The 25,150-nt window shown below is 39.6% G+C and overlaps 1 protein-coding gene across 5 annotated transcripts; it reads right to left on the reverse strand.

The window, feature by feature from the left end:
* Positions 1-213: 213 nt before the first annotated feature.
* On the reverse strand, positions 214-25,150 carry TERF1 (telomeric repeat binding factor 1). 5 transcript variants are annotated; one of them, XM_074817466.1, is made up of 10 exons: positions 24,939-25,150; positions 21,401-21,496; positions 19,152-19,282; positions 18,395-18,481; positions 16,886-17,035; positions 10,401-10,504; positions 9,143-9,186; positions 8,687-8,755; positions 8,002-8,066; positions 214-979 (listed from the first exon to the last, which is right to left on the reverse strand). In XM_074817466.1, the coding sequence occupies exons 1-10, from the start codon at positions 25,114-25,116 to the stop codon at positions 821-823; spliced, it is 1,083 nt and encodes a 360-aa protein (XP_074673567.1). In that variant the 5' UTR covers positions 25,117-25,150; the 3' UTR covers positions 214-820. The 5 variants fall into 5 exon arrangements, with proteins under 5 accessions (XP_074673567.1, XP_074673585.1, XP_074673595.1 ...); XM_074817484.1 differs by lacking the exon at positions 21,401-21,496; XM_074817494.1 differs by lacking the exon at positions 16,886-17,035.

The raw sequence follows: 25,150 nt of genomic DNA on the forward strand, positions 1-25,150 counted from the left end.
CTCTGGCCATTCGTTTTTGAGCTTTCCTTTTCCTGCTGGTTTAGAAGTCGTCGCTTTTCAAGGCAAGGTAGGTGGCACAAGATAATCAAGAGATGTTAAGAGCTAGTCTCATACTGTTACTTTCCATATGTTTTCCATTTCTTCTGCGAGATAAAAAGTTCAATTATGCTGATATACACAAGTTCAAAATAATCTTCCACCTAGAGCTTAAGCTTAATTCTTTGATAAAACCCCACATCACCTTTACTACTTATAAAATTACATGGAGTATTACATTTTTAACTACAAAAAAAGGAATAATGTTGTAAAATTAGCAATACCAATACATACATATTTTTTGGTATAACTTACTGACAGAGATGATAAGTCTGACCAAAATTTCAAAGTGAAGCAAATCAAATTTGAATGTATTATATGGCAGAAAGTAAAATGATAAAAAGTTCGATGTGACAAGATACAACTCTTTAAAAATACAAAACACTTTACTCTGTATTAGCCTCTATCAAGCTAAACATTTGCCAGGCATTTAATACTCCTATGTACATAACTGACCTTTTTTAAATCACTGCAAGCATTTTCACATTTTAGAAATTAGGTCATCTATTGCATGAGGATAAAAGGCCAGGCTTTACATTTAAGTCATCATTACCCAAGCAAGTGAACTTACATGAACATTTTATACATATTACTATTCTATTTCATGTTTTAGGACAGCAACACTGCTGGACACTCTGAGACTAAAGCAAGTTATTATTCTGAAAAGCTAGACAAGTTCCTTATGTAGGGAAAGGTCAAGAAGAGTCAATTCCTGTAATCCGAATCAGTCTTGTTCGATCCTGCACAGTGTTCTCCACCGGTCTTTTAACATGACACTAGTTCGGTTGTTGAAGTCACCATGAACCAAAATTTTAGCCCAGTTACCCACTCCAAACTTCCTTATTCCTGATTTCAGTTCCAAGTCTTCTTTGTAAGTCCATCGCTAGGGGAAGAACAGAGAAAAATACTGGATATATGAACAGAAAAAGATATTAAAAGCAAAAGCTAAGCTTATAGCAAATATAAAAGCAAGTTTTTATACAGGTGTCTAAAGCTCTCATATAGCTTTCTAGACAGAGTACAGATGTCTGAGGGTGAGTAGGTCATTTTGATTTCTTTTGAGTACCATAACTTGACACCAAATACAACAACAAAGGTTACCAAGTCAAGTGTTACAATACAGTAGCAGACATCACCTGGAACAAGAACCACATGCTTCAATGTTCACAAGTTACAGGAGGAAAAGAAAAGAAAAGAAAAAAGATAGTGGGCAAAGTTTTGCTTCATTCAAAACAAGCTTTTCAAAATTGTACTTTATTAGCCAAGACAAACTTTGACTGATCCTGTATGCATCACAAAAGAGAAAGCATTTTGTGACACATTAACCTAGGGACTAAGAATCAAGACACCACTTACCAACAACAAAGGACTTTCAGTGCCTTAGAAAAAACAAATACCAATATTTAAAACACTGATAGAAACAAAATGATACATACTGCATTTGAAAGTGAGATCAGCCACATCCTCAGGTAACAGCTATGCATTTGGTTTTGGCCATTTGTTGAGACCACTACTTAAATCTCAGTCATGACCTATGAGCTTTTTAGTATTTAGGGGATGACATTTCTCTCATAAAGAGATAAAATTACTTGCAGTTATACATCTGTAAGCATTTGCAGCTAATGGTCTTGCAAGTCAGAAGGATTTAATTGATAAAGGAGTGAGGATGTACCGTCTAGAGCTTCCTTGTCTGGTGAATTCCATTTGCTGTTGTTATGTACCATATGCTGCTTATCTGACACAGTTATGGCAAAAAACAGCATGTAAAAGTTACAGGAACACTGTAGCAGCCCCAGCTGGGCAGAGTTCACATCAGCAGAGGCCGTCACTGTGCTGCTGCTCCCTGTCCTCTCCTATAGCCACAGCAATAAACCACTTCTGCTCTGACCTGATCTAAACTGCAATTCATGTTATTTCCATGAAAGCATCTAGTGCTATGAATGCTTCACTCGGACAGACCACGGGCTGCTCCCTGCCACTGCTTAGAAAGATACAGGACCTTTTGAAATCCTTCCTGGGGCTTCAGCCGAGGGCCACCTCTAGGCTCCTGCGGCATGCAGGGGCTGCTAAATCCCAGCTTTTAATACAGGTCAGTCCAATGCCCCACTCACAGCTAAAAGATGGAAAGGTATTTTGTAACTCTAGTCGGGTCAAGGTAAGTCTGGTAAAGGTACTTCTGGTATCTGGTTGGGTAAGTCTGGGTTGGTTTCAGCTATTAACATGGTATGAAAGTGGAATGAACAAGCTGAGTTCAGGACAGGGCTGAAGCCACACGCAGCTGCCCAGGCGGGGATTGGTGTTAACTTGGCTGCAAGGGCAAGGTGTGGAGGTTTGGTCCTGGACTGCCAGTTATACCCTCCCCTGGCTCCAGTTCCAATATGAACTTCCTTGGGACCTGATGTTAACAGTCCCAGACAGCACAGCGGGCTCAGGATAGACGTTGTGACCAGGAGAAACCCTTGTGCATCCTGTAGCTTTTCCTTTGAGTCTCTAGTTATCACTGGGCTGGATGGTCAGCCTGGCAGCGGTGACAGCGAGCTGACACCCAGGCAGCACAGGTCCCCTTTGCCTTTCCTTTGTCTCCTCAAATGAGTGAAAATTTCACCTTTGCTTAAAAAAAGAGACACCTTGCAAGTGTACACTGGAGTACAACCAGAACATGAAGTGCCCATGGGACGAGTGTGTGAGAGCTAGTATTTCGTGCATCCAGCTGCACCAGCTGGCAAGTAAAGGACTTGTAAAGCAGGTGGGAGGGCTGGGATACAGGCAGGGGTACGGGGCAGGCAGAGGGGCTGTGCCCATACCTGGGCATCTGCAAGCATTTGCGGGCCTGTGAACCTAGAGAGGCACGTGTGTGCTTTCACCAGTGAACTTACACCTCTACCTGACAGAGGAAGGGCTTGGCTGCCTGCGTTTATATCTTACATGGGTACTGTGTGGGGGCGCTGCTGGAGGCAGCACCTCATCCATGGTAGTCTGAGACTGGCTGTGTCTGTGTTCTCTGGGATCTGTGCTCAGCTTCGCTACTCCTAACGTCCCTTAACATCTTTGTAGCCATCAGAATTTGGTTGAGTTGTAAAGTATTCCTGAGGTTAAATGTATATAATAGTTATGTACTAGGGGAACAACTCTTTGTTAATATGTCTACAATGGTAAGTTTATAACCAAACCTGTGGACCCTTATGCAGACTCCCAAAAGGGACCTGTGCTAATAAATCTTCAGGTTAATTGGAACAACTGGATTGCAGAGGGAAAGATGTTTCTATAGAACAGTAGAAAAACAATAGGAGATGTAAAGGGCTGAAGGCCTAGAATGTGTAGTTTGGTGGATGAAGAAGAGAGGTTTATTAGAGCATGTACAAGACCTCCTCCTATAAGTAACAGATCACTTCCGACTATCAAATGGATAAATGGCACTGGCTATAAAGCAGGAGGGAACCTGGAAGAATCAGGCTACAGCTGACCTTTACAATTGGAAATTCCAGAATTGTCAAGAATTGGGTAGAAAGGGAAATGCTTCAACTTACAGAAATTTAAACTCGATAAAGCCAACTAGTAGAACTGTGTAATACAGACAAAAATCTGTGAATTACAGGGGAACAAACATCACTTAATTTTGCAAATAACATATCCAGTGGAAATGTAAATCACATGGCTGCTACCATTAGACAAATGCATACCATCCTGCTCGTGCACAAGGGGTGGCTGGGCAGGACAATCCAGGGCCTGCCATTATGATTGTCAGTGGCACAGGAGGCCCAAGGATGTACTCAAGGATGATCAGATAAGTACCTCATCCATGGAAATTAAAAAAATATATATATTTTTAAACGTTCTCTTATCTTAATGACCTGAAACCCTTTCTGGGGATCCTTAAAAGCAATAACAATTTCACTGGGGATGGACCAGGTGACAATTTTGAGCGCCACTCTGCATGGCTCCCCCCTTCCCTTGAATTTAAGCTGCTAAAAGTGGCAGCAGCACTCAGAGGTGAAAGGCAGAGGAAGGAACTTAGATAACATTCAGCCAGATCAAAATTGTATTCTGGTTATTCTACAACCAACGAAAATTTGGCATCTACACAAAGTACAAGCTGAGGTACATGAAGACCAAACTTCACATCTGAAAGCTGGACTTATTCCAGCTTAATGCAACTGTCTCTTCAGGAAACTATGATCACTGATAAACCTAAGCAGTGAAAGAATTAGAGTGGTAGTAGTTCAGCTGTGTTTCTAAACAGTTAGAAACCTAAAATTTCTCTAAAGTAGTCTACCCTTTATCAAAAATACTTCCTTTTTCCAATACTTCTGTTCCACAGAGCTTTTGCAACATTAGCAGTGAATGGTGGGGTTTTTTTTTTACTATTATTAAAAGGCCAGAGATTCAGTTGGAACCATCTAGTTTTTCTCATTTTAGAGCATGCCTGAAAACTTTCCTAAACAAAATCTTTATTCAAGGAACACAGTTATGCTTGACCTACAGCACCAGATAATTCAAATACTTCCAGCCACAGAGACAATCACAACCCTTGTTACTTGTTCTAATGATTAATTACATTGCTGTTAAAAGGGTTGGGTTTTGCTTGTTTTGCTTTTAAATTGCTTATATTGAGCTTTCTTTTTAAAAGATATTTCTTCAGTATAACATGTAAATAAGGACGCTGCCTTACAGGTAAACCAGAGACTAATTTTCTTTTCACTGAGGAACTGCATAGAACAGTAACTTGAACCACCCCCCCACCCAAACTACCCGTGCCTCCTGGGATGGCAGATACATAGATACATTGCACTGTTAAAAGCTACCAAGACTGGTTGGGAGACTGGACATAATGCAGCACTATGCTTGAGCTAACATAATCACAGCACCTAGTCCAGAGCAATGTGACATTTGGCTTGCTCAGAATGCTGGCAGAGCAAGCTTGAGTTTGCCAGACAGACTATGTAGACATACCCTCAACATATCTAAAGATCTTGTTATTCCTTAGGTTACCAGAGCAGAACTGATTGGGGGTTTTTTTGATTGTGCATTCTGGGACTCTGATTTTTTTTTTTTTCCTCCAAGTTTAAATATATGGATTTTTCCCCCCCCCATAAAAGTGTGACTAAATTCTGAAAATCCAGATTTTCAGACACATTCTTTAAGCAAACTGTTACTGATTTGTTATTGAGTTAATGATTTTTTTGTGATTTTGATAAGGAATGATTAGGACTAATCAATTAAATAGAATCTCACAGAAATATCATTTTTTATAGAAGATAGTGGTATAATGTTTTAAGTAGTCATAGAGATGTTGTATTTAGTTTAAGGTAACCATACAACCAGTTACACTGCTAGACAAGGTACCGTTGTTAGACTGTTTGGTAAGCATGATTTATTGCCCTGTAGACCAGGTGTTTTAAAAGCTGTATTGTGAAAGGGCCTCGAAGCATATTAAAATTGCAATATGAGACAAAGTCCTTGAGTCAAGGACATTGGGGTGGTGCGTGGGTGTGTCTTTCTTTTGAGTCAGTACTCTGTGGTGGTCGCAAAAGCAGCCCCCCAACTCATTTCAGGACTCAAGGGCGCATGACCGGAAGGAGGTAGGAATATGAAAATGAGTTACATGGATTAGCATGTTTATATATGAGAACTTGATTAATATGCATTACTGCATCCAATATAATCAGCATGCTACACAAGTTAGGTGTGCGTTGTTGGTGAGACAACTCCCTGCGCACCCGGCGGTTAATAAAGGAGTGTCTGCTTATCTACATCACATTGGTGTCAGTAAGTTCTTTTATCCCATTTTGGTGCCAAACTGTCAGTCAGATTTTAGACTACTCACAGGACTTGCCATACAGATACAGGATATAAAGTTGAGTACAAACAGTTCTCTAAATTCTGTGACACTTGTATTCCCTAATTTAGCAATGAGAAAATAAAGTACAGTCTTTTAATAGCACTGCAGATTGTTATATGCAGCTAACTGAAAACACAGCAATGAAAGGCTGAAAACAGGCACTGAACCATTGCAGTGAAGTGCCATTTACAAAACAAGAGCAACAATGCCAACATTGAAAGAGGGACTACATAGAAAAGGAAGTTCTAGAAGTCAACAGCTCTGACATTCACTGCATTCCTTCATGCATGCAGACAATTTTATAACCCAGATTATTAAGCAGAAGAGCAGATTTATTGTTTAAAAGGCCAGTTATCACTGCTTTCTATACAATATTTATGAGAGGTCTCACTGGCAGGGAGTATGGAATAAATACCACACAGACAGCAAATACCTACTTTGAGTTTAAGGTGTTTAAAGATACATAATTCTGAACATTAATTTCTTTCAAGTTTTCATAAAATTTTCAGTGAGTTCTTCACTACTACGAGATGTAATTTTCTATAAATTTAGTCTTTACATTTCAATTAAGGTTGAACTATAGTAACAGAATTAACCACATGACATCTATTTTTTCTAGCAAGATGTGTGCAGAAGGCCTAGCCCTGGATACAGTGCTTGTAGCTCACCCCATAACAGACTACCTCAACATAAAAATAGGTGAATATAAAGCTGTGGTCCAATCAGTTTAAATCTTGATGTTGAAAACAAGATTGGTGAAACTGTGCATGCTTAACAGCAACTGGTTGACAAGGTACCTATCCAAGTATAAGCTGGAATAAAGTAATTTATTATGTTTTTGAAGGCAACAAGCAAATCCAGTAAGTGCTGATTTTTTTTCTGGTTGTATTCGCAGCTTTTAAGGACACTCTCAGTGATTTAACTATTCCTGAGATTTGTGAGAAAGTGAAAACCTGTTTATGAGTAGCAGGGGACTTAACCTCCAAGGATAGAGGAGCTCTCATTAGGACCTCAACTAATTCAAGGACAGCATGTAACTGAAGATTTAACCAGTACTTCAACTTCAGTAAAAATGCTTAAAGAACTATAAGTACAACTCTCAAGGACAGTCAAAACACATAAGCACATTTGTCCTTCCCTGTTATATGAAAACTGAACTGTCAAAATGAACACTGGAAAAGTGAAACACCAAAATGGATGTATGTTGAGAACTTGCACTGTTATCTAAACAGAAAGACTCCATATTATTTCCTAAGAGTTATTCTTAAGAGGAAATCACAGTGGGAATACATTTATTTAATATTAATTCCATTCAGAAGTGTTTATCATTTTATTATGGTAACTCAAGAAAATTGGCGATGTGCAAAAATCAGTGTGTAACAGTTCACCTCAGCATCAGATCAACTTCAAATTGCCTTCTGTTAAGGCACAGACTTCTGTACTTCCCACTAATAGGGAATTCTAGCATTAGTGAATATAGTAGAATTGTTTTAAAGTAATTCAATGACATAGGCTTACCCACAAAGAGAATGCAAAGGACTATTTGAAATGTAGCATTATAAAAAGACCGTATTATTTGGTTTATAAAAACTGGAATAGTTTCCCAAGTAAATATATGTTTTCACCTCATATGAACAAAGTATTGAATTATAAAATTGCTGAATTTTTAACCTTCTAATTGGGAAAACAAAGTCTTTGATGTTTGCCCCAAACTCTCATGGGAAAATGACATCCTGATTTCTTTAATCCAAGGATTAAAGAATTTTTGGAAAGAATTTTTTATTTTTTTCACATTTTAAAAAGACAGACTAAGCTTTAGTAACAGTGTATTTCAACAAATTAAAGGCTCATAAGCATTAGCAACAATATTTGAGTCTGCACAAAAGAGTCTTTTTTTTTAAGGACAGGAATTAGAACTTAAACTGTTTCAGGAGCTATAGCACAACTTGAGTAAGGGAGAATTCTAAACTCAGGCATTTTGAAGAGAGTCAAATGAAGTTGGGAAAACACTTCTAGGCAATACAGATTAATTTTATCTCCATTTAGACTAGAGAATGGGTACAAACCTGTCTTCTTCGTCCAGAAGCCAAAGCATCTCCATGTGTTTCCACATTTTGCAAGCTGTTCAGACCTAGAAGACAGTTAACATACATCCATTATATACATTAAGGCAGTTTTGCATTCTACCATTTACACGAGACAAGAATGTACACTATTTTGATATGCTTTGACAGACTGGGCAAATTTCAGTGTTTGTTTATATACATATATAAAAGTATATTCATATACACAGGAATGTCACCTTAGTCCAAGGACTCAAAAAATAGTCTGTTCAAAAAAGTCACTATATTTTCTATGCAATAGAGTTCACAGAAGAATTATATTTTAAACAATTAGGTAAAATTTGGTACATAATAATGAAACATTGTTATTTCATTTTGGTAAAAACATTTTTACTATATGCACTGCTCTCATTTTACATAGGAGAATGCAAACTAACCAGCAATCAGAGCTATGATACTTTGTAGGCAGGTTCCATCCTTTCCACAGAACATGTGTCAGGTTCTAACTACAGCAAGCACCCAAGGCATCTTAAGAGTTTGTCCTTCCAAGTACAACATGGCTACATGCAGAAGCTATAATGTCACCTCTCTGGTAAGACGGTGCTAATGGTTTTCAGAACCTACTTATAAGTATTATATAATCCATGTTATAAGTTCTTAAAAAGTAATACCAGGAAGATGCACGAACCTCCTAATTTTTTGTACAATCTGTTTTTCCAATTGTCCAACCTCTTTATTTCTTTCACCCCAGAGTTATCTAGGTCAGAAGTCAGAAAGAGACAAGTTTCATTATTCCTCTGGCAGCTTTCTTTTGCACTGAATACTGTAAATCACAGTAAAGCAAACAAGAAAACAAAACCCCAAGCAAGCCAGAAAATAGTGAATGATTTTGCAAAATGAGTTTCCAGAAAACCTTAAGCCATTTTATAGCTTCCTGAACATTGCAACCACCAAATCTGCATTTGTGCAGAAGCCACACACAACAATTGGGAAGTTTTTTTTTTTTCCACCACAACTGTTTTTATATTAATCTGATCACATTAGACAGCAGTTATCAAACCACCAACCCATTTACTGTGGGGATGTAAGGGAGAAAGTGTTTGACATGACTATTTTGAAAATGTAAAAATAAGCTAATACTCACTCTGAAGAACACTGCTCACTCTGTGTTTCTGTCCTAAATGAGGCCTGCAGGGAATATAAAGCTGAAGTAAAGATACACAGAACTTCATGAAATGTCTATGACTAAGAGCAAGAACAACAAAGTAATTTTTACCTTACTGTGGGGTTTTTTTATGGATCCAGGTGACTGATTTGTAATACTCTGTTGCTCTTTCATTGATATTTAAAAAAAGCCCCCAAAAAATTTCCTAGGCAGCAACTTGCCATTTATGTGATTCCACAATATTTAAATGAAAGAAAATCCTAAGATCTCTCTACAGAAACAACGACATACAAACACTAACTGCTTCAATCCATTAACCCTCTTAACCTTGCCTCCCTATACCTGGAAGAGAAATACACAAGACATTACACATTTAATTTGAAGACACAAGGCATTTTGCACATCTATTTTTTCATACCTTCTTCACAATCTAGGAATTGTTTCCATAGGTTTTTTGATCAAGTCTTTCATCATACCTCTCAGATATGACAGGAGGTTTCCTTCTAAAAAAATAATCTTACAACTTGTCTTCCTGTATACTCTGTCTGCATCAGTCAATTTCCTTAACTAAATGATGCCAAGTATTCAAAGTAAAAAAAAAAAGCAGAAATACAAGCTCTATCCCAACTACAGGCTACAATGAGAAAGAAGTGGTGGTATTTTTCAAAATAAAGTCAAAGGAGGGGGGAAGGAATTGAGCTTCAAGCTCTCCCAGCATTTCTTAGAAAAGCATGTAACTGTTTTGAGGGTTCACACTGCCAGAATCATGAAGCAATGTAATTATTTCCCATCACACTAGTACCACTAAAAGAATCTTATGTTTAGCTGTAATGAAAAAGTTAAAGACTGATTCCCTTTCTCATCCTCTTTCTTCTCTAGAAGACCTATACCCTGAAATTAAGAGGGCAGGAGTAAAAGGAGCTCAGTCAGGCATAAAGAAAAAACAACATGAAGCATTTCTATGTTTTTGTTGTCATATGAGACTGACAGTTGTTTAAACTGAAAAATTTGCATCTTTAACAACTACTTAAACTTAATGCCAAGCTATTTGATGTAAATGCCAAAAGTAACAACCATAGCAAAGCCAAAATTTAAAAATAGAGAATGTGCTTGTAGTTATTTTTCTATTGGATGGCAGTTTGGAGTTTAACATCCTTCCTTCTACTTACTCTTAGTTCTGCAAGCTTCAAGTTACTGTCTGAGCATGACCCTCAGCAGTATAACACTTAATACAAACCTTTGTTTTGTTTCCAAATTCCTTTTGTCATCTTCAACATTCACAGTTTTGTTTTGCAATGTTGTGGCTCCCAATCCATTAGACTCTACCTGTTTTGTGGCTGCCTATGAGAAATGGAATTGATACTTTAATTTTAAAGCCAGCCAGCATACCTAGATAGTAGTTTATACTAAGATTAATATGTGTACTCTATTAGGACTAACAGCGCTTATTTCAGACTCTTCAGAGGTATTACCATTAAAAACACTCTAGTTTTGAAACTACTGATAAGTTGAAATCCATCAAGATCTTTATCAGCCAACTCAGAAGGGTTTTAGTGATAGCCATAAGTGAATGAATACTTGCATAATAAGTGAACATATAGATGGGTGAAATACATTGCAGAAATTAACTAAGACTGCAAATACTATCAAAGTACTCCAAAGTCTGTTTTTATACCTAGATTAGAAACTGAAAACTGACAGGCCTCACAGGTTCCTCTAGTTCGATCCTGCCATGTGCTACAGAACACTTTCAAAAGACACATGTCTGATCAGACTTTAGGCCTGTACTAGCAAAAGAATTTTGTAACCTCCTGCCTAAACCTTTAGCCATAAACTAAGATTATTTCTCCTCAATTCCCAATAGGAGGAAGGAATAGTTCATTACTCTTTATAAAATGTCCAAAGGATTGTAAGATTTCTACTTTTTCCTAGATTCCTCCCCCTTACATGCTGTAACAAACACCACCTTCAAAAAAATATATCAGTCTACATGAGGTCATTCTCACCACTTTGCTATCAACTTTCTTATCTAGCATCTTAAGGTATACTTACTGTCCAAACCATAAAAAAATACTGGTTGTGCACCATTATTACTAAGCAGAGCCAGCCATCTTCCATCCAACACTGTCTATACATGCCAAGAAGTGACCCATTTTGCAACACTCAAATATCAAAATGATCCAAAGTTGACAGATTCACTACAGGCCCAGTATTAATTCTTTTTCTGCTTAGCCAGTTGCTCCCACTTTTCATCCGTTTCTTCCTTCAGGGCTTGCTTTTGCCTCCTGTTAATTTTCTGTCACCCATCCAATTTTCAGTCTTGAAATCTTAACCCGTCCTTCACAGTAGCTTGCAGAATCTCTCAACATTTGTAAGAGTCAGATAATATAAAAACATACTATATTTCAATCATTCATTCATGAAAATCCTGGGGGGTTTTCTGGTCACAGAATCCTTCCAATCACAGAAAAAAAGTTTCACTCCTTAATTTCATAGCTACCCAAACTACCACATCTTTCAGCTCTAAGTTTTCAAAATACTGTCTCTTTTACAGTGGTTGATGGCAGCAAAACACATGTGAAAGTGAGGACGTGTTTCCATACAGATAAATGGGTAGAAAGGGTTTAGTTAAAAAAAGTTTAAATCCACTATATTGTATTTTAAAAGTTAACAGTAGCTTTCAAATGATAATTGTCCCTAAAAATAAGTGTTTTCGAAAAAAATTAAAGTTATAAACAAAAATTATGAAGTATTAAGATCAATGCTTTCTTGCTATAGATCATTTTTCCTTGTAAAGCATTGTCTGCAGACTGTTCACAGGGTAGCTAACCTGCTTCATTAACAGTAGGATCTGCAATCCTATAGATTCCAAGCTTGACAATAACCTAGAACAAGCAGCCTACAAAACAGTCTAGCAATGCAGACCACCTTACGGTGGACAAAAAGCTGGACATGAGCCAGCAGTGCAACTCACAGCCCAGAAAGCCAACCATATCCTGGGCTGCATCAAGAGAAGTGTGGCCAGCAGGTCAAGGGAGGGGATCCTCCTCCTCTAGTCCACTCTTGTGAGACCCCATCCAGAGCTCTGAGACCCCCAACATAGAGACATGGAGCTGCTCAAGCCGGTCCAGAAGAGGGCCACAAAGATGATCACAGGGCTGGAGCACCTCCCTTATGAGGACAGGCTGAGAGAGTTGGGGTTGTTTAGTCTGGAGAAGGCTCTGGGGACACCTTATTGCAGCCTTCCTAAAGGAGGCCCCATAAGAAAGATGGGGACAAACATTTTAGCAGGGCCTGTTGCAACAGGACAAGGGGTAATGGTTTACAACTAAAAGAGAATAGATTTAGGCTAGATGTCTTCCTTACATTTTTCAAGATGAGGGTGGTGAGACACTGGAACGGTTTGCCCAGAGAGGTGGTAGATGCCCCATCCCTGGAAACATTCAAGGTCAAGTTGGACGGGGCTCTGAGCAACCTGACTGAGTTGAAGATGTCCCTGCTCATTGCAGGGAGGTTGGACTAGATGACCTTTAAAGGCCCCTTCCTACCCAAACTGTTCTATGATTCTATAGTTATACTTCTACATATGGCACCAGAAGAAAGAGAAGAGAGATTAACAGTTAAAGCTAGAGTGCTTTTCTGTAGACGACTCAGGCTACGCTGCTAGGAAACAGTTGGGTATTGCATAGCAGAAGGGGGAACTCTTCACAAAAGGTGTCTCCCCCATGTCCCAGAGTAACTTAGTCAAAAGTAAAGATTTCAGAAGTAAGATTTGCAACCTTGCTGCAGATAGTAGGACAGATGTGCAGGCAGTGGGGGTGCAGCCACAGAGGACCTATAGTGTTCTAGACCTTCTCCAACACCTCCAAACCTCCATCTCCTCTTAGACTCAAAGAAATAGCCTTGAAAAATAAACTTGAAAACTGACAGCTGAATGAAACCATTAAAAGGTATTCCTTGTATTATACTTCAAATGCATTTAATAAGTTCTCTAGTCTCTCTTTCTGGTAAGAAAATGAAAACCTCAGAGGAACTTGAAGTTTGTTTATTTAAAATTTGCTTCTTATTACCTTTAGATATTTGTGATTTTGTAATCAAGTAATTCAATATTCTTTTATAGGAAGTAAACATAAGAGAAATTCTTTACAATCCTCCTGAAGATGAACTGCAGGAGGAATGTTGCTCTTGCCTATTTTAAATCACTTTTGAGCAAGATGGTTTGCAAGGAACTTTTTTATTTACAGGAAAACAGCAATAATAGTTTTCCATCTCCTAACTCCTCTGACATTCCTAAAGCTTTTAGTCTTGATCTTTTAGTTTTAGTATGAGAAATCATATAGACTTAAATAAAATAAACATTAAATATATAGTTACATTATCTTTTAAGGAGTCTCAGATCAGAACTGCTTCTCTTAAAGATACACTAATGACAGAGCTCTTTTTCATTATGCTTTTTTCTAACTATTTTTATAATCAAAACAGTTGTGGAAAAAACATTCACAAAAGTTATTTTAGACGAGTCTTACTTCTGCTAACTTTCTCCTAAACATATATTAAATAAAAAAAAGTTTAATAAAACAACCCAAAGGAAAATAAAGCTGCTTCTTCATCTAATACAATAACAGAATATTGTCTTAACAAGACCCTTGAAAGTATAAACTGTTTAATCTTATCAGAACAGAATCATCTAGGTTGGAAAGGACCTTGAAGATCATCTAGTCCAACCATTAACCTAGCACTGACAGTTCCCAACTACACCATATCCCTCAGCGCTATGTCGACCCACCTTTTAAACACCTCCAGGGATGGGGACTCTACCACCTCCCTGGGCAGCCCATTCCAACGCCTAACAACCCGTTCTGTAAAGAAATGCTTCCTAATATCCAGTCTAAACCTTCCCTGGTGCAACTTGAGGCCATTCCCTCTTGTCCTATCGCTTGTTACTTGGTTAAAGAGACTCGTCCCCAGCTCTCTGCAACCTCCTTTCAGCTAGTTGTAGAGTGTGATGAGGTCTCCCCTCAGCCTCCCCTTCTCCAGACTAAACAAGCCCAGTTCCCTCAGCTGCTCCTCGTACATGTGCTCCAGACCCTGCACCAGCTTCGTTGCCCTTCTTTGGACACGCTCCAGTGATTCAATGTCCTTTTTGTAGTGAGGGGCCCAAAACCAAACACAGTAATCAAGGTGCGGCCTCACCAGTGCCGAGTCCAGGGGTAAGATCCCTTCCCTGTCCCTGCTGGCCACGCTATTTCTGATACAAGCCAGGATGCCATTGGCCTTCTTGGCCACCTGGGCATACTGCTGGCTCATGTTCAGCCGGCTGTCAATCAACACCCCCAGGTCCCTCTCTGACTGGCAGCTCTCCAGCCACTCCTCCCCAAGCCTGTAGCACTGCTGGGGGTTGTTGTGGCCCAAGTGCAGCACCTGGCATTTGGCCTTATTGAAACTCCTACAGTTGGCCTTAGCCCATCGCTCCAGCCTGTCCAGGTCTCTCTGCAGAGCCTCCCTACCCTCGAGAAGATCAACACTCCACGAAACTTGGTGTCATCTGCAAACTTACTGAGGGTGCACTCGATCCCCTCGTCTGGATCATCAATAAAGATGTTAAACAGGAGTGGCCCCAAAACCGAGCCCTGGGGGACACCACTCGTGACCGGCCGCCAACTGGATTTAACTCCGTTCACCACAACTCTTTGGGCCCAGCCATCCAGACAGGTTTTTACCCAGCAAAGCATGTGATCATCCAAGCCTCGAGCAGCCAGTTTTGCCAGGAGAATGCTGTGGGAAACAGTGTCAAAGGCCTTACTGAAGTTGAGGTAAACTACATCCACAGCCTTTCCCTCATCCAATAAGCAGGTCGCCCTGTCGTAGAAGGAGATCAGGTTTGTCAAGCAGGACCTGCCTTTCATAAACCCATGCTGACTGGGCCTGATCATCTGGTTGTCCTGCATGTGTTGTGTGACGGTACTCAGGATGAGCTGCTCCATCAGTTTCCAGGGCACCGACATCAAGCTGACAGGCCTGTAATTTCCCAGATCATCCTTCCGACCCTTCTTATAGATGGGCGTCACATTGGCCAATTTCCAATCTGTCGGGACCTCCCTGGTCAGCCAGGATTGCTGGTAAATGATGGAAAGCGGCTTAGCGAGCACCCCAGCCAGCTCCTTCAGCACCCTCGGGTGTATCCCATCTGGTCCCATAAACTTGTATGTGTCTAAGTGATGCAGTAGGTCACTGAATGTCTCCTCCTGGATTGCGCGGGGGTCGTTCTCCCAGTCTCTGTCTTCTGGCTGAGGAGGCTGGATTCCCTCAATACAACTAGTCTTGTTATTAAAGTCTGAGGCAAAGAAGGCATTAAGCACCTCAGCTTTCTCCTCATCACTTGTTACCATGTTTCCTCCTGCATCTAGCAGGGGATGGAGGTTCTCCCTGGTCTTTCTTTTGCTGCTCACATACTTATAGAAACATTTCTTCTTGTCCTTGATTGCTGAAGCCAGATTAATTTCCAGCTGGGCTTTAGACCTCCTGATTTCTGCCCTGCATAGCCTCACAGCCTCTTTGTAATCACTGTGAGTGGCTAGCCCCATTGTTCCAAAGGCCGTAAACTTTTCTCCCTGAGTTGCAGCCAAAGCTCCCTGTTCAGCCAGGGTGGTCTTCTCTGACGCCAGCTTCTCTTACAGCACCTGGGGACAGCCTGCTCCTGAGCCATTAAGACTTTCTTCTTAAAGAGTGCCCAGCCTTTCTGGACCTCTATACCCTTCAGGACCGTCTCCCAAGGGATCCTGTCAAGCAGGTGCCTAAACAAGACAAAGTCAGCCCTTTGGAAGTCCAGGATGTCAGTTCTGTTTAGCCCTCTCCTGGCCTCCCTAGGAATAGAGAGCTCTATTATTTCATGATCCCTGTGCCCTAGTCGGCCTCCAACCACCACATCATCCACCAGTCCTTCTCTGTTCACAAAGAGGAGATCCAGCAGGGCACCTTCTCTGGTCGTTTCACTCACCAGCTGCGTCAGGAAGTTGTCTCCCACACATTCCAGGAATCACCGGGACTGGTCACGCTCTGCTGTGTTGTATTTCCAGCAGATGTCTGGGAAGTTAAAGTCTCCCACAAGAACAAGGGCAAGCGATCGTGAGATTTCACCTAGATGCCTGTAGAATATTTCATCCACCTCTCTGTCCTGGGTGGGTGGCCTATAGTAGACTCCTACTACATCTGCCCTGTTGGCCTTCCCCCTGATTCTAATGCAAAGACACTCCACCCTGTCTTCACTACACTTGTACTCAAAGCAATCGTAACAGTCCCTAGCATAGAGCACCACCCCACCACCTCTCCTTCCTTGTCTGTCCCTCCTAAAGAGCTTGTAGCCATCAACGGGCGCACTCCAGTCATGGGAGACATCTCACCATGTTTCTGTAATAGTCATGACATCATGATTTTCCTGTTTCATCACGGCTTCAAGCTCCTCCTGTTTGTTACCCATGCTGTGTCCATTGGTGTACATGCACTTCAGATGGGCTGATGTTTTGCCCCCTTCCCCCTTCAAATCTAGTTTAAAGCTCTGTCAATGAGCCCAGCTAACTCCTACCCCAAGATCCTCTTCCCTTTCTGGGACAAGTGCATCCCATCTAATGCCCAGAGGTCTGGTGCCCTGTATACCAATCCATGATTGAAAAATCCAAAGCCCAGGTACTTTTGAATTAAGTTTTGAAAATAGTTTTAACATACCTGTATTAAGAAGTTAGTTTCATTCTCTTTCATGAAAAGTTCAATGTAAGACTTGACTTTACTTATCAAAAGATCATAACTGAAGCTTTGGAGAAGGGGAACATATGGATCCTTGCTTCTAATTACGGTTGCCAGCTTCACCCTTAAAGGCTAAGAAAAGCACAGCTTTATACAATACAAAAGTATATCCTGCAGTAACCTTGACATCTATGCTAAACAGGACATACACAAAACTAAACATGATGATTAGTTTTCTGAATATGCCCATATAACTTCGTGCTACAGTTTGAAGGGTTCTAAAATTAACTAGGCATAATACCAAGAGGTTACTTTATGTGCTCAGTAAATGGTTAAGTGTAACTTTCCAGAGATCCTCATTCGCATTCCTTTATAAATAACACTGAAAGCAGGGTTGTCAGCAGAGCAAAAACACCCAGAAAAGGCCACTTATTACTAGGTTCTCTTTTCTCATTTGCTGCCTCAAAACTACTTCCATCAAAGGGGATTTATAGTGTTCAGGAAAAGGACTATTTAGTACAGTGGCATTAAGGATACACTGATACTGATAATCGCAACTCCACATTTTGTCTACCAACCACTCAATCTTAGAGACCAACATAGCCAAGAATTAACCTCTGTGTACAGGTTGCGTTCTTATTTATGAATTTGAATACTACTACCACAGTCTACACTTTCTGAATATCTGAATCCCCTGAATGAAGAGCATATCTAAAGAATGTTATGCATGTACTACTATTTACATAGAACATGTGTCCTAATATAGCAGGAGACAGAGGCAGCATTTTTGCCTTTTTTCCTTTTCGCCTGCAGTCCTTCTTTTATTCTTTTTTCCACTCCCAGCAAATTCAGATGTGTGTACCAGCTATTATTTTAAAGAGATATGCACTCAAACTTGCATCTTTCTGAATGATGCAGTCCACAGCAAACCAGGAGATGGCCTGACCCACATATGTTATCTTTTCCAGCTAAAGGCATAATAATATCCACTCTACACTATGGATGCTAATAAGTTTTCCTTCCCTGTGATGCTTCAGTGTGTAGAACACTAAACAGAGACGACAAATAGAGGGCACTGCACAGTGCTTCAGAAAAAGTCAGCAGACTGATTATTAGGGAGCTACTATGCCTCTACCAGCATGTTTATACTGTCTTTACACTGAGAAAACAGATTCTAGGAGTTTGATACTGCTGTAGTGACACCTCATTCCTCATATGAACTGGGAAAGGGGATGACAATTGGACTGATGCTGCCCACAGTGAAGAACAACAGCTGCTAGAAGCATTTTACTCCCCCAAATCACCTGTTATTTCTATCAATCCCCTAGACATAAATTTCCTTTTGTATTTACAAGTGCCATGGGTGTGTAAAGTGCCTGTATAGGTAGTAATTAGGATGAAGCTATGCAGGTAGCATTTGCTAACTTTGGAAACCCATTCTGCTCTTCTCTGAAAATGAGAGCACTTAATCTAAGTTAAACAAGTTACTACCTTATCGGAGTCCGAGTCTGTATATAGCCTTTCAAGAACTTCAGCAGCCTCCCTGAAATATCCATTTTCCATATGGACTGCTACAATCTACAAATATAGTTACAAGATATGCTTGTATTACATTTCACCTGAGATCCAGAAAAAACAAGATAAGTCACACTTTTACAGTTTTGTAAGACTTCCAAAATCCATAGTTAGATATTTAAGAGTTACCAACAATTATCTAGTTATAACAATTAGTTCTGAAGTAATATTACACCTTATCTACAAAGGCCTAAAAATCTCTCCACCAGGCATTTAAAAGGATCCTCATTGATGCAAAGTGTCCCATACTTACATTGAGTATTGCTTTCATCTTTCCACAAAAGACTTTCACAGTCCCGATAGTTGTCAACATGTTTTTACATGTTTCGCTTTGAAATCAAAAATCTTCTAATACAGATAATTATTTTTAAGAAAAAAGCTACTCATAATATATTTTAAAGCTCAAGATACTAGCATTTTGAAATGGATATCCAATGATATTTAATTTTTTCAGATTGGCAGCTTTTGAAACAATTTTGAACTGGGACAAACAGGAACCAATTTAGATAGGAAAAGGTCCCCTATACAGATCTATTTATTCTGTGCTGGAAAAAACAACATACTAAGAAAATTCAGTTCAGCCTGCTAATAGCTCAAGTTTTTGTAAAAGAAGCCTTGTTTTAGCAGAACAAATAGGTAGCATCCTGAAGGATTTTGATTAAGTCACACAGACCTGAATTTGAATCAAGAGACGAATATCTTCATGAAGCTTTTCCAGTTTATTTTCTTCCCTTTCAAGTAAAGTCCAGAAAGGCAGAGCAGACTCCAAAGGTGAAATTCTTTTATCATTTTCAAAATGGCATTCTTAGGGGGGAAAAAAAAAAAAAAAAAAAAAAAGGTATTTAAAAACTTAAAGGAGAAAGCTAAATACGTTACTTATATACAATAAAGTAATATGTTATATACATAATTTCTGTTCCTTTTTCCTCAAATAATTTTTAGTCTCTCTTCAGGTGCGTTTAAGAGACCTGAAGTAAGTGCCTTCTTTACAATAAGACTGGTTCTTCCTACCCTTGCTAAAATAGCATTACTGTTGCATTTTTAAGGGAGATTATGTGCCTGCTAATTATTGTTCACTTAAAATGCCACTTGCAATAGTGCTAAGTTTAGCATCATGTATTTGGGCTGGCATTAATAATACTCTTACATAAAGCTTGGCATCAGATATCAAAACATTTGGTATGGATACCGTTAATTTTGCAATATAACCACAATCTTAAGATTCCCCCCCCCCCCCCCCCGAGTCTATATTTCTATGTCTTAACTTTTTGTTATATTTGAAGGGGTTAAACTGAGAGGGAAATTCAAACAGCTTAACACAGGAATGTCACTGCAAAAGCAGAAGCAACCTCCTATGTCATTGTACCTCTGTGCCAACATCAAGGTTTGTACAAACTCCCAGCAAGCAGGATCAGTGACCTGTTCTGGCAGAAATCTAGCCCGGCAAAATAACCATCCCCTCACCACTCTAGAAAGTTTCCCAGCCTGGTCATTGCAGATCTGCCCAAGTGAGTGGGCCAACATCACAGATGCAGTAGGAGCTGGCAGGTGCACAAGACTTCTTCCCCCCACCCCCCCCCGCCCCATGGCACTGCCAGTTTAGCTCAAGATGTACAGTCTCACTTATTCCTCCATTTTATATGACATCATAGCAGAATCTCTCTCAATATCTTCTTATTCCTTACAGTAAGTATTTTTCAGACAGAACGTAAACAATTTACTACTGAAATAATAAAAAATATTTGACACTTGCTACAGTAAAAGACAAACACTGAAAATTTAAATAGTACTATATAGATACACATTTAAAAAACAACACTTCTGTGTTTCTCTAATTATTGTTTCAATCAAGTAATATGACACAATATTAAAATAAACTTAATATGAAGTAAAACCAAAGTGTTTAGCTCATAAAGAGCTGGCATCTGAAACAACCTACTCTGTTAAGGCTCAGATTAAATATTTTAATAATTGGAAAAGGATTAGGAAAGCTACCATACAATATATTAGCTTTCCGTGTACACTGTGCAACTACATCTGACGTAATACCTACCAAGCACATGCAATCTTCCCCACCACACAGGTCATTCTCTACACTGATAAAAACATGCATTGAAGTAATTCCCAAGTGTTATATATAATAATATAGTTTTAAAGCATTATCAGAAAAGTTTCATAATTTGTAGATGATGAATTACTGTAAATATTAGAATTTGATTCCCAAGTTGAACCAAATCAAGAAGAGTGTTACTACCTGACAAGGAACTTCAAGAAATTTCATTTTATAAAAACAAGGTAGGCTAAAATACACTTTTTTTCCTTACTATGCTTGTGCTGGCAAGACTGCTTTTGAAGCCCTTAAATTCCAATGAGTTTTATCAAGCAGTGAAAACTTGCAGCAAAAAAGTTGTCTTCCAGAAACTTAAGCATGGAAGCAGAATTAGCTTGGCTAAACCACTAAGTTGTAAATACAGCCAAATAGGAGACATGGTAGTGAGTAAGAGTCCCAGGGACGTGCTGCCAGCTGAAAGTCTTACAGTCTTCTATAAGAAACAAGGGCAGTCATCCTTTTCATCAATATTCTTATTCCTACTGACTGTCCTGCTTTAACCTCGAATTACATGTGCAGAAAGAAATGCACATTTTGTGCTTTAAACTTACAAATATCGCTCACTAAGAGCTAGTCAATCTTTTCCAGTATATGTCTTTTGTTGATACTCCTCTAACAAAAAAACCCCTATAATTTTAAGAAGCATATAGTCATTCAAACTCAGAGCAGTTAAATCAGTCAGCACAGAATAACAGTGGCCCTGCATACAGCTAAATCACATGTGGAATATAGCCAGTCCAAAACCTAATAAACCTCTGTGCAAGTTTACACAAATCTATTTAAACAAGTGAGAAAGAATCAAGAGTATTTACCAAGGTTTTTTCCTTTTGCAATTCTTATCAAAAACTGACAAAGATACACCACTTTTTTCTGATGTGTAGGTATTTTGGAGACACCATTAATAAGAGCTGGAAAAGAAGAGAAAAGTTAAGTCAGTCTTGCTCCAGCACTGCCACAGTGTGGCTAGAAATATACTAGACACTGTTATCAGACTAATAATCAACTAAATTTCTAATTCATTAGGAAACTGATGATGCACATTTAGTTAATATTCTTCCATGTTAAAAGAACTTGAATCATATTTAAGAATTTGATCAGAAAAACCTATCCCTCTTGCAGTTCCTAACAGTAACCTAGAAGTAGTAAGATGCATCATCAGGCTTATATTCATCAAATTAGAAGACCACAGTATCTTACATAAAGGTTTTTTTTTTTGCTCAGTAGCTTACTATGAAAGACAACTGTCTGCTCCAGAGAACATTTCTGTAGAATGCCCATAAAACATGAGCCACATGCACACTGGTAACACTCGCATGTTCCTATAGCGACTGACAGACCAAAAGCAGTAAAAGCTACAAGGAAAGCTTAAGTCAGAAATGTACATCTACAAGGGAAATCCTCCTCACAAGGTTGGAACGTCACAAAGATTCTTATATATTTTAGAATGGGAGCTATCATGAGATGATTTCCACCATGCTGGTTACTGTGAACTTCATATTTTAATGTGCTGAATATAGTATTTCATCTTCACAGCACAACACAGAAACATTCGAAATGAAAAGTGAAGAATGTGTCAAGTGACTTGTCTAAGCAGCAGACTGAACACCCTAGTTCAGGAAGCATTTATGTACACATTTCAGTGTCAGCCTAGCAAAAGCCAGGATTCTGGAGCAAGAGACCCCACATTTTGCAATGACACAACTAAAGCACATAACACATTGTTTTACTTGGAAGTACCCAGCCTACTTGCTGATTGGTGTATGATCATCTCCTATGAACAATGGGTAAGCATGAAATTACAAAGTAACTAAATAGCCCCAAATGATTACCTAAGCTAATATCAAGCAGGATATTCTCATTTGGGCTCAGAAGAACACACTTACAACTGCTTCAGTGAGGACAGGTGATACAAGAGCTTTTAATTTCTACAGCTAAAATAGAAAGTAGAAAAAGAACACTACTAAAGTGCCGCTCGTTATAATCACAAATTCATGCATTTTCCATAACAGACAATAGAGTTCAATTTCAGAGAGAGTTTCTATGAGTTCAACGATAGAGATAAGCACCATCATCATGCCCTGAAGACAGAGCCAGAGCTTGGAATTTTTGGAAGTAGGGCAGAAATACTGCAACTGAACCATTCCACAGAATGAAAGGGGTCATCCTGGCCAGTAGCTTGAGATCTTTCAGCTTTCTCTGTTCTTTTAAGGTGCACCTAGAATAATGCTAAAGCAAACTTCCTGTGCTTGGTTTGTACAATGGAGCAGTCTTGAGTGCACAAATTTAATTCCTTTACATCTATTCCAGCGAACAAGAAACCTTGAAATGCTTACTGCATAGACACCAGGTGCTTAGCAGCAATTACTCACAAGTAATGCAGACAAACAGAAAAAGACATAGGCTCAGTAATCTTTTCTAGACTGTTCTCCCTCCCTGCCCCCAGGGCAGTTTCTCTAATTCATTTGTTAATAGCACCCTCAATTATAAAATGCTTTCCTGCCTATGTCCACTCAAATGTATTTCTCACCTTAGCCTTTCATTAGAAATTCTAAATATCCAGTTCCTTGCCATGTAGATACCTACAGAAGCTAGTGCAGGTACACAGACCATAATATCCTGTCAAGGCAGGATAAGGTAAGCAAGGCATGCAACCTTGTCATGCGCTCTTTAGATCTTTAATCCCAGCTAACCTAGCTATTTCTGCTTGGCAGTGTACTGAGCTATACAGAAATATTATTTATCTCCCAACAAAATAACTCATCTTGTTCCCTTAAGCCTTCCTACCTCTCTGCACTTGCTTCAGTTTGACCTTCTTGTTGACAATCATTATTTCAATAGGGTCTCACTTTGACACATGCACGAGTAATAGTTTTGTATTTCTATGAAAAAAAACATACCTGCTTTTCTAATGCAATCTTATTACTGTGCTTAGCTTTTTGCTTAACTTTTACACTTCTTGACTTTGTAATCTTACAGCACCGATATGTCCCAACTCTTTCCTCTGTTGCTGAACAGGAACAAATCCCAAATTTGCTCTTAGTTCCCAGTTCCACACGATCCTGCATTCTGTATAACTTAATTGTTTCAACTAATATGGTCCTCAAAAGTCTTCCTGTTCTTCTCAGGAGATATTCCAATCTGCTTCTGTGCTGACAGTATCTCTGCTTCCCACCTACACCTTCATGAAATTTCAGTACACTTCTCCCACTGAGTCACAGTCCCAAGGCTAAACACAGAGAAGCACCATTAATAATTTAATCCAGCAGCCCCCGATTCAACATACTTTATTACATTATCTTTAGATTTCCTATCTCTTACAATTTCTCATATCAATCTTTTTACTCATCATTCTGCCTGCCATTGTATGCTGTTCTTTGCAAAAGTTTAAACAAGCCATACTATCACATTTACTTGAGTCAAGAACACACACACAAAATAATCCCCAAAAGCTCTAACCTGGTATCTTCAGGAAAATGATTTCTAACAGAAAAACCATCATAAATCCATCAAATTTATCCGAGACCTATACATTTGCTTTCAGCTGTTAACTACCCTCACTCTTAAATATTTCTCATTTTAAATATGTATTTTTCCATTCACTAGACTTAATTCCACCTTTGTGTGCTATAGTTCCTTGAAATACTTCTAGTCTTCCACCATAACCCTGAATATAAACTCAAAGAACCGAGTGTATTTAAGTAATTATACTGTTTTTTACCACATTTGCATCTCTTGAACTCTCAGCATCTGAGGCCTCAGCTGCAGTGACTGCTGATGGTGTATGGGCAACCATATACCACATTCAAGCTTCAAAGAATCACAGTGACAGATTAACACCAATGCTTGTCTTCACCTAATCATGTAGAAGTCCTCACCCCCAAACCCTCAGTAACCACTGTTTTCTTGGCACAGTTCAATTTGCTTCTCTCCCTGGTCTCAATCAAAACATTAAAATTCCCCAGAACTATGATTACCTTAAAATACTCCAGCAGAGCTGCCATTGCATATTAAACTCAAATACCACTGGATTAAACAAGCAAACAGAAATCCTGCCTGCATTGTTTTACCTCCACCATGTGCAAGTGTTGCTGATACCGTCAAATCACCTCAGACTACCCTGAAAGTCTCAAAATCTTCTGAAGCCCTCAAAAGAGCTGAAAACTTCCTCAACGATAGCGACCGCGATCGTTAGAAGGCTCCGCGGATCTGCAAAACGTGGTTATAGGAACTAGAAATAAGTGCAGGAGCACTGCCAGCGCTTTAGCACACTGCCGCTCACACTCTGCGGGGCCACGCTGCCCTCAGAGCGCCCGCAACCTCGGAACCCCAACACCGGCCGCCGCCCCTCACCCTGCGCCACGTTCCCCCACCGCCGGAACTCCGCCGCGCAGCCCTCCCCGAAGTGCCGGCACATGCAGTAGCAGGCGAACTCCAGCATCCAGCCCGCGGCCACGGCTTCCACCTCAGCCAGCGGAGGCGAAGAGCTGCCACCCGCCCCTCCCGAAGAGCTCTCGGCCGCCTCAGCCATCTTTAACCCGCGCGCCAACAGCTGCAGACCGCGC

Source organism: Strix aluco, chromosome 1 (assembly GCF_031877795.1).
Source record: "Strix aluco isolate bStrAlu1 chromosome 1, bStrAlu1.hap1, whole genome shotgun sequence".
Classification (NCBI taxonomy): domain Eukaryota; kingdom Metazoa; phylum Chordata; class Aves; order Strigiformes; family Strigidae; genus Strix; species Strix aluco.

What these genes read in the sequence shown, in the direction of transcription:
- TERF1 (XM_074817466.1), bottom strand. Translation starts at nt 25,116, where the DNA reads ATGGCTGAGGCGGCCGAGAGCTCTTCGGGAGGGGCGGGTGGCAGCTCT. An exon ending in CAGACTCGGACTCCGATAAG is followed by an intron (nt 17,036 to 18,394) that starts GTAGTAACTTGT and finishes TGCTTTTCTTAG; the next exon opens with CCTTTAAGGGTGAAGCTGGC. An exon ending in AGTGAGCAGTGTTCTTCAGA is followed by an intron (nt 8,756 to 9,142) that starts GTGAGTATTAGC and finishes CTTCTGACCTAG; the next exon opens with ATAACTCTGGGGTGAAAGAA.